We start from the raw sequence: 9,689 nt of genomic DNA on the forward strand, positions 1-9,689 counted from the left end.
AACCTCGACCCCCTCCTTTAAAACATGAACCCGATTTTTCTTCTTTCGCTTCTTCTTGGTATTCCAAAGATGGTTTTTTGGCTTTTATTATCTGCAATAGAGAATTTGCAGGTGTCTGAAATTTGATGAATTTTGTGTTTAAGTGGAAACTTCTGAGTAAACTGAACACGAGGATACCTTTGGTTCATGAATTGAACGATTATTGGAGAAGATATGGGAAAATGATCTAATCTGCTACAACCCTGGTAAAAATTGGCGATAGGAGCTGCGTCTCAAAATACCATAGGAGTTCTCATAGCCGACTAAAGAAGGCTATTGAAACTCATATAGCTGGCTGTAGAAAGCGGAGCAAATCATATAGCCGGGCTATACGAAGCTATAAAGAAGTATACAGTAGGGCTATAGTTCCTATCACCGGGCTTTACACTTTATCACCATTGGCTATAAAAGGCTATAAGAAACTGTGTAGAAATTCGTGTGCTTTGGAAATCATTGAGTTTGATACGGAACTACCTTTATATTTACAAAACACACATTGTATTTTCCCATAAAACATATTTTTTTATCATCAATTAAAATGTGAATAGTCCATACAGAGTGTGCAAACATTTCAAAATCATGAGTTGAAAAACGCTGACTCCGGGAGATTAAATATTAGAGCCTAACACAAAGCGGAGCGGCGACGCACTGGCGCCTACAAACCTAACGGGATACTTCACGCATTGCGCAATGCGTGAAGTATCCCAGTTAGGTTTGTAGGCGCCAATGCGCGTTTCGCGCTCTCTGCCCGTCCGCCGCGCCGCAGCGTGCCAAGGCGTCTGAAGCAACGATTTCACACCAGAGGTATTGCACAGTATCATACGAAATTGAAGGCGCTCCAACATATTAAGAATGACAGGCAACCTTCAAAAGTACGGAGCGTTCCTCGCAAAATAAATCAAGATACTACGGCACAAAAAGAGAGCGGTAGTCCAAAAACTAACTGAGTCCTGGTATCCGTATTTAGTACGTTTAGCATAAACTTATCGTCTAGCTGTTGCTTAATCGCCATCGGCTGTAAAATGCTATAAGAAATTGTACAGCCGGCTACAGAAGCTATTGGAAATCTTACAGCCGGCTTTAGGTCTATAGTATTTTGGAACACACATTCTACTGCCAATTTTTACCAGGGAATACGTGTGTTTAAATGGGAAATGCCGCCAGAAGACGGCATTAGGCGGTACATTTTCTCAATTTTGTCATTTTTCACCGTGTAGCACCAATTTTTCGAAATTTTGAGATGATAAATCCGTGCTAAGTGGAAATTTTCATTCCGCATTCAAAACAGCGTTTCAACTTTAAGGGCGTTAGGGAAAGCAGAGCTGTGAGTAATTTTTTAAGGTAGCGTACATCTAAGCTACGTTATGGGTGGAGTAAAAAAAACCGACTTTCAGCGTTACAAGTTTTATGAAGCTCTGATACTTACGTCTGAAATTTTAACAATGGATATGCGAATTCACTCGTCACGTGAGTTAGCGAGAAATTGAAGGACACAGATATAAAAGAGTAAGTCTCATAAGCCGGCAAACGGAGATAATAAGGCAGTTAGATACGTCCTCTCAATGTTCGCGCGAACGAAGAGGTGCTCTTGTATTGTTATTCACCTTCCAAATGAATTTTTCTGTAACGAATATTTTTCATGCTTACATGTTAGTGATAATGGTGAGGCTGAAAAACAGTATGTGAGTTTTCTCCGCGTTGAACGTCTTTATCTTTTTCTACAGAGTAGATATACCGCCCCATTTTTTCAAAAGTTTTCAATATCATCTCATTGGGGGTATATTTCTAAGATTAATCACAGAATTATCACTAGAAAATGTCTTTGCTCCACTCAGATTAAAAGTGCACCAAAATTTGTTTCACCAAAAGTGGTCGCTGACAGTGGCAAAGTTTAAATAGATAATGAAAAATAACCTACACGAACAAGAAATTAGTTGAACGATACAAAAAGTTGCAATTGAATATCAAGATTTTTCCATCTGGATAGTTCTCCAGGGTGATTCACAGTTAAGGAGACGGTGTGTTTAAAATGTTTAATGCCATGACCGGTTTTGAATGGCCACGTAGATGAAGCAGATGAAGTTTTGGACGAATCTGAAGTATCTCGAGCAGGGTATAAACACAAATAAAATCGTGAATTTTCAAAATGGCAACGTTACCGGGGAAAGGAGAGGCTCCGAAAGGACAAGAGCTGGAAAAAGTTGCACCAGAAAAATGGTGCAGAGTGGTGAGTTTAACTTATTTCCTTCAAATTTTTTCAGGAATTTTAGTACCTCAACAGGATGCGTTAGTTGCGTATCGGAATCGGGTCACGGAAACTCAAAGATTTAAGTAGTATTTGTTTCACTTCATCGGTGCTCATTATCATGTCATGTATAGTAACTTTTAGAAGCATTTTTATGATATCCACACAACTTTCAATAATCGACAGCAAAAACTTGTATGAAAAAGTTAAGTTAAATGCTCATATTTTTCATTTGAACAAGAAAATGAGCCTGGGGACCAAAATAATCTCTCAATGTTAGCGCTGATCGCATTTTCTCGTACACCTAAATCATTCCGAGTCAAAATCCAAGTCACTTGCCGGGTTAAATTATGGTGACTACATACCGACTACGTAATGAAGCTATGAATACATTGTGCTCGTTTCGTTTACAATATTATTTCTTAGCATGCTGATGCTGATAATATTTGTCTTTTTTTAGCGGACAAGATACGGAAGACGAGCCAAAATTTTCAATAAAGACGTAGACGAGCGAAAGCTCATTGAGCGCTAACGAAGCTCAGGCGAACATTTTAAGTTGCCAAGAACAGACAAAATTATGAGTCCCCTTGGATAAGTTTTATTCTCATGTTCACTCTGCTTTGCTATTGGACGTATTCCTGCCAAACGGAACCAGGACCGGATTTACTTATACTTGCCACCCCCTTCTCATTCGGTTTGAAACATAAATAAAAACCATCAAGTGAACGTGCCGGAGGGGGAGGGATGCATAAGACTCGTTTACTCGTGTTGGACACATTTTTTGCGAAAGCCCTGTCAACACTACGAGCGAAAGTTCACGAAATTTGGCGCGAAAGTTAAATTCCTTAAACCTATCTCTGTGTGGACAAGGCCTTCCACTCATATGAAATGAACGAAAAAATGATGAAAGAACAAACATAAATGTGGTTTAATTATTTTAACTTCCGCCGCGCCGTCGCGCCGCGCTGACAGAACTGTGTTTGACGCAATGCGTGAAGTATTCATGCAGTCTTGTAGGCGCTATGCGTTTCACGCCGCCCACTGCTGACCGCAGCCACCGCACTGTCTTTGACGCAATGCGTGAAGTATTCATGCAGTCTTGTAGGCGCTAATAAGTGTTACATACCGACCGCCGCGCCGAGGGTTTCTCCTTTTCATTTCAAGTTCTCGTCATCATTGCTCTCTGCGCCGCCCCGTTCCAGGCCAAATTCCGTGTTCGGTCTCTCTCTTAGTCTTAACTCGACTAATTAAAGGTGCTGTCCATTGTGTCATAGAAATACGACAAAATTAGAGGTATATACTCTCTGGAAATGAGAGATTTTGTCACTTTATCCCGATTGTATTTTTGTTCTGAATCCGATTTTTCTTTATACCTACATTTAAAAAAATTGCAAAATTTGCCGCCATGGGTCGCGGCCCATGTGGCCACCCCCTAAATCCGGCCCTGAACGAAACTATGTGCATTAAGACATGAGCCCTGAGACCCATAAGAATATATTTTATATGCATAGCAGGACTCGCGTCATGATGCACATAGTTCGGTTTGGCAGAAATACGTCCAAATTAATGTAACTTTGACTTGGCTACGATGAAAATTATTTGCAACTTGTGGATAAGTAACGGGATGTTAGAATTTGTCTATGGTCTACCTATTATTTATATATTGATAAGCTGATAATAGTTTTGATCACAGCTTTGGGCGTGCGGAGGAGCCATGATGATATTTTTCTTCAGTGGGGTGACGGAGGCACACACCGCTGTCCTTCTGCCTCGTCTTGAAGAAGTGGACAGTCCAATACTCATTGACGCCGACGAGAAAACATGGATAGGTTGGTATGGATTCACATAAGGCCATTTTTGTGGCTGTTGGATATAGTCTGGTTGAAAAATATGTAGAGAAAAATAAGATATTGAATTGGACGTATTTCTATCAAACGGAACTAAGCGCAAATTTGAGTTCCTTTTTTAGGAATTTAGAATGCCAGATAGCGCGTCCTGTCAAACGGACCTAAACGCCATGGGAAAGCATTGCGAGTATAGGACGGAATAAGCCGGACGCCCGATTCCGCCGCCAATCCAAGCCTCCCTCTACCTTCCTCACCCTATGACGCTTAGGTTCGTTTGATAGAAATACGTCCAATTAACATACGGGTCGCCAAAAATAAGTCTGATGCGACCTTAAAACGTTTACCTCAGCTATCCCGGCCTACAGTTAAAGTATCATCCCTTTCAGATCGTCGTCGCACTTTTTTTTTAAAAAAAAAAAAATCACCATGTTAATTCAACATTTCAATTTTTTCCGTTGTAACGCATGTTAAGTAGATAAATTTTACGTGTAACAGCTGATACCCGTAACTGCTCGTACATGTAAGTATCTGATTAGACATAGAGAAAAAAAAGGAGGTGTTTGCATTTCGGGCATCTTGGAATTTTTTGATGATTTGATGACGTAGGTCGGTACAGCGACGTTTAGCTTGAAGGGGGCGTCGCTGCACCGACCTACGTCATCAAATCATCAAAAAATTCCAAGATGCCCGAAACGCAAACACCTCCTTTTTTTTCTCTATGCTGATTAGATAAATGCCCACTTTTTCCGCTGTCTGAAAATTTCACCAGTTTTTGGTCGTACTCAAAGTCGTTCAGTTACGTCAGTCAGTAATTTTTTTGCCAAATTTCTTTGGATTGGAATCTACATTGGAAATCCTATTTTTCAATAGAAGTGAAGAGATTGCTCTACTGCCATTTTCACAATTATTGACTGAGGTTCCTTTTCCCAATAGCAGTCATATTTGTAAAATGTATCTCTTTTGCAGCCAGTCTTGGAATAGTTGCAACACCGTTATCCTCTGTCCTTTGTGGTCCCTGTGTCGATTACTTTGGCCGGAAAATCATGGTGCAGTGCTACTACCTCGTCTGTGCCTTGGGCTTTGCACTCATAGCATCCGCTAACTCCGTCTACCAAATTTACGCCGGGCGACTCATATGTTCTTTAGGAATTGGTAAGTATGAATGTCGGCGATTTTCAACCGTGTAATGGAGATGCAAATTCTTTACTGTAGTCATTGAAAAGTGAACCAATGAATGGACGCATTTTTTGTCTTTAGCCGCCAATGTCGGATACCATAAATATTCACTTCTAACTTTCTTTGGCGGATTGGCGGAGCCTGCTTTTCTAGTTTAGTATGCAAAAAACGCCACCAACTTTCACCGAAGAGAAAATTCTCAGTACAAGGAGATTTCTAACTCATAGTGTTCCCGTTGACGTTTAAAAACGATAATGAAATTTCCATGATAATCTAACATTGTTTATCACAATATACTTCAAGGCAAGTTTTTCAGACAAATCCTCATATGGATAACTATTGCTGCAGGGAGGAGGGTTTTTGGCCTAACTCAAAAATTGAAGGCGAACTGTAGAATTAACCTTTAAATTTTTAATTTTTGCGTTTTTAATTTACCCGCGATAGGTTTTGAGGTGGCGGCGATCGTGTACATCGCGGAGGTGAGCACGGTGCGGATGAGGAGCGTGTTGTTGTCCTTGACCTACTCCGTTCTCTACGGGGGTGGCACCCTCTTCGCTTACGCGGTTGGCCTAAGCCTGCCCTGGAACCTTGGATCAGCTGTCTTCGCGCTGGTCTGTCTCATTCTATTCGGCTACGAGTCCTTCGTTCCCGAGTCCCCTTCGTACTATTACAAAAAAGGCGACACCAAAAAAGCTATCGTCGCCTTCACCCAACTTGGACGCAGCGAAGATCAAATCGCACAAGAGATCAAAGTATTGGAAGAGCGAAAAACTGAAACCGAGCAAAAGGTACGCGAAGTTCTCCCTAGGCTGTCTTTCAGAGAAGGAATTTTGACGGGAATCATGGATTAGGAAATGTAATGTAGGGTGTCCCTACCGCTTAGTCCTTTATACGTGACAGCATCTGCGGGCTGATTGTTGAAATTGATAGACAAAGCTATATAGACAAAGAAGATAAAAGTGATATGAAGAGATCCTATCGGTGAAAGTGGGTGGCTGTAATTGACAAAGGAGTCATGTAATAGACTAAGACTAACGGCAGTCCACGAGAGACTCAATATGGTTAGTTCATCAGTTTCTCCCTTGGTCGACAAGAGCCAACCACTTCAACCAATAGGACCAATAGGATCACTCTGTCCATCCATTTCAACAATCAAAGCATCGAAGTTGGCCCCGACAACGACAGATCTCCTTAGAATTCATTCCATCCTTCATCAAATGTCTCAGAATCGTGTTAAAATATGGAAGTACAAAAGTTCCATCTGCCCAAGATTACCATCGAGGCCGTCTACATTTTAATCTTCCTCTCCTCAGGGCTTTTTTGGTAGATCTCCTGTCTCAATATCTATAAGACTAAATTTACCACAAATATTCTGTTCAATACACATGATCTTTTTAATAATGCTCAACTTATGTAGGTATGACTGATTTGTTTTTAACAAATCCATTATCCAATTTTTAGAAGTTAATTTCAATACAGCTTTCAGGGATTGCTTGCTTTCTTAGGCGTCCCAAATTTCAATTTCTAGACCAAAATGTTGAACCCGATCAACGTTGAAATGGCACCCTGTATATTGCAGGTTGATTGGAGAACTTTCATCCATCCGACAGTATGGAGGCCGTTCCTCATCATAGCCTTCTTCCACTGCTTACAAGCGCTCATGGGATTGTGGGACGAGCTCTACTATACGGTTGACTTGGTCACCGAGTTGGACAGCGCGTATGACCCTTTCGAGGTTTCTTTTATTCTGACCCTCAGCCGGTTCCTGGTTGCCAGCACGGCCGGCGTTTACTTTACCACGCGAGTCAGCCGGAAGGTGGCCGCAGCCGCCTCTAGCTTCTCCATGGCTGTCGCACTTCTCGTCGTGGCCGTCTACGAGAAAAGGTATGATCGGAGGTAAATGGTAATAGAACTCTTGCATGCCTTATGTATTTGGTAAAGTACCTGCATGTATAGGGCGCCTCTTGCCAGATCTTGGTATTTGCAGCCGTAACATGCGGCAACTGTCCGCAATAGGGCAGTTTCGATGTCCCCTCCCCCCCTTGAAAAAGAAGAAATCCTGAAAAAATGAAAAAAAAAAAAATGAAACAAATTTAGGGTCTTCATACGTTTGAGGCTGGTATCGATTCACTCGATAGGCGTCCCCCCCTCCCCCCCATAAGAGGCAGCTTAAATAGATCAGTTATTCGGGCCCGAGTCTATTTTATTTGGCATTATGTCTAATGTAGATCCAGAATCACATTAACCTTTTGCTGCATGGCACCCAACTTGCGTAAATAAAGGTATGAGTCACTAAAAGTCAAGTGATGTAAAAAATGGAGTTGTCTGCAAAGTACAGCGAGTTGAACGACAGCAGTGCGGCCAAGCGTGTGTCTGACGTCCACACTTTCAACCTCCGAGCAAGCTCGATTTATTTTGTTTCTATTATCGCTTGACGTTGTTTTCGTAACGGTTCCTGGAAATCATACTTTTCTCGTGAGAGTTTCTATGACTGATGCATTTTTTCAGAGGATACGAGGGATAGAGGATCGAGTGACAATTTCGAGCAGCAGAAAATGGTGGGATTTTACAAATTCCTCTCTTTGTAACTATTCAGGCATCTTCCATTGTTAATGGAACCCTGACGTCAGGTTCGGCTCCACCCTACCCTCCACGCCAGGTCCTCCAATTATTTTTCTCCCTTGAACCCAAACGTCATTTTGGAGTGGTCGTCTACCGTATTTTCCCGAACAGAAAATGTAGCAACATCTTAACGCTGCAAAATTTTCACGTTTAAATTGTATTTTAACCAAGAAACCATCGGTCATTTCCAACTGACTTCCCTGATTTTTCATCTGATTTTACGGAAAAATTCCCAACATCTTGAACAGAAATTGCAGCACAGGCATACATTACAAAATATTGAAGTTTTTGACGTCCAATTATACAGATTAATGGAATGGCGTTACGTTCCTTTGTCTGAAAATACACGTTACCTGTATCTTTTATGTGCAATCGATCCAATTTTGGGGGTCTGCCCTCATTCCCGCCGAGGAAGGGATAGCCATCATAGGCGGATCCAAGGGAAAGGGGGCGTAGAGGGGGAGAGGGCGTGAGACCCCCCCCCCCCCGTTCGTCCGAAAAAAGAAGGAAGAAAAAGAGAAGGGAGGAAGAAGGAAGGAACATGGGAGAGCAGAAGGAAAGACGCTAACGTTTGGTAATTCGCTTATTAGATGGTTTAAAAACTTTTTGGGGGCGGACCCCCTTAGCGCCCCCCCCCCTTTTGGGGTTTCTGGATCCGTCTACGATAGCCACTCAATAACATTAGATTTCAGAGAAGGGCGAATGCGTATCCCTCTACTCCCATTTACGATTAGACTCACTGACCCTTATTTTGAATGTTTCCAGGTACGAGTTGACTGCCAAATGGGAGCGTCCATACCCCCTGGTACCGATCGTGGGTCTGGTCGGAGCGGTCATGGCAAGCGGGGCCGGCATGTTCTTCCTGCCGATGTTGATGAGTGGTGAGGTGTTCCCGCTGAGGGTTCGCGGTACCATGAGCGGGGCCGTGTTCTTCGTCGGCACCGGGAGCATGTTTCTCTTCCTCAAGCTCCACGTCTTCCTGGTGACGACCCTCGGGGTCCCGGGGATCTACACCATGTGGACGACGGCATGTTTCGTCGCCGGATTCTTCGCCGTTTTCGTACTTACCGAGACCCACGGCAAGGAGCTCCATGAAATCGAGGATAGCTACAGGAGTAAAAAGCACCGGTCAACCGATATCGAGAGGACGAAATTTTGAAGTGACGAGAAACGAAGAAATAAGAGATGCTGCGATAGCTGCCGCGTCTGCAAAAAATGAAGAAAAACGTGCACGTGAAAAACCTGTCGCTGCACTGGAACCGAAGTTAACATCATTGGATCTATGAAGTTCCGGATGAGCATCTGAACATAACAGTCGAGTCAGGATCAAAAGTCACTCTTGAAATTCAGATCAGGAACCGAGCTTTTGGAATCAAGAACCGAGTACTTCAGATGTAAGACTGAGTTTCAGATGTTGATTCAAGCAAAACTCACGCAGTGAATCAAGGGTCAGATGCTATTCTGTCAATTTCAGAGAGTCTATGACTCTAGACTCGGTCAACGCACGAGTTTTTTTTGTGTCCAGATCCGTGGACGCGGGATTCACCGGAGGGTGCAACAACGGAAGAACCGCCGCAGAGTGGATCGAGTCAATTGGAGAGGTCGGACAAAATTAGGAAACTTTAAAAGCTTATAACTCCTTTCATATGCATAACTTTGAGGTCTTAAAAGAGGTTCCATTGGTTTCCTCGTGAAATTTTCTTTCAGAGACACCCCTTAAAATTTAAAAGGTGACGAAATAAATATCAAAATTTGCAGTT

General features: G+C 42.5%; 1 protein-coding gene across 3 annotated transcripts; it reads left to right on the forward strand.

The window, feature by feature from the left end:
- The first annotated feature begins 1,459 nt into the window (after positions 1–1,459).
- On the forward strand, positions 1,460–9,153 carry LOC109043945 (solute carrier family 2, facilitated glucose transporter member 6). 3 transcript variants are annotated; one of them, XM_072298184.1, is made up of 6 exons: positions 1,543–2,266; positions 3,966–4,113; positions 5,098–5,283; positions 5,752–6,095; positions 6,887–7,191; positions 8,695–9,153. In XM_072298184.1, the coding sequence occupies exons 2-6, from the start codon at positions 3,999–4,001 to the stop codon at positions 9,086–9,088; spliced, it is 1,344 nt and encodes a 447-aa protein (XP_072154285.1). In that variant the 5' UTR covers positions 1,543–2,266; positions 3,966–3,998; the 3' UTR covers positions 9,089–9,153. The 3 variants fall into 3 exon arrangements, with proteins under 3 accessions (XP_072154284.1, XP_072154285.1, XP_072154283.1); XM_072298182.1 differs by having other exon boundaries at positions 3,978–4,113; XM_072298183.1 differs by lacking the exon at positions 3,966–4,113 and having other exon boundaries at positions 1,460–2,266.
- Positions 9,154–9,689: the final 536 nt, after the last annotated feature.

Source organism: Bemisia tabaci, chromosome 3, assembly GCF_918797505.1.
Source record: "Bemisia tabaci chromosome 3, PGI_BMITA_v3".
NCBI lineage: Eukaryota > Metazoa > Arthropoda > Insecta > Hemiptera > Aleyrodidae > Bemisia > Bemisia tabaci.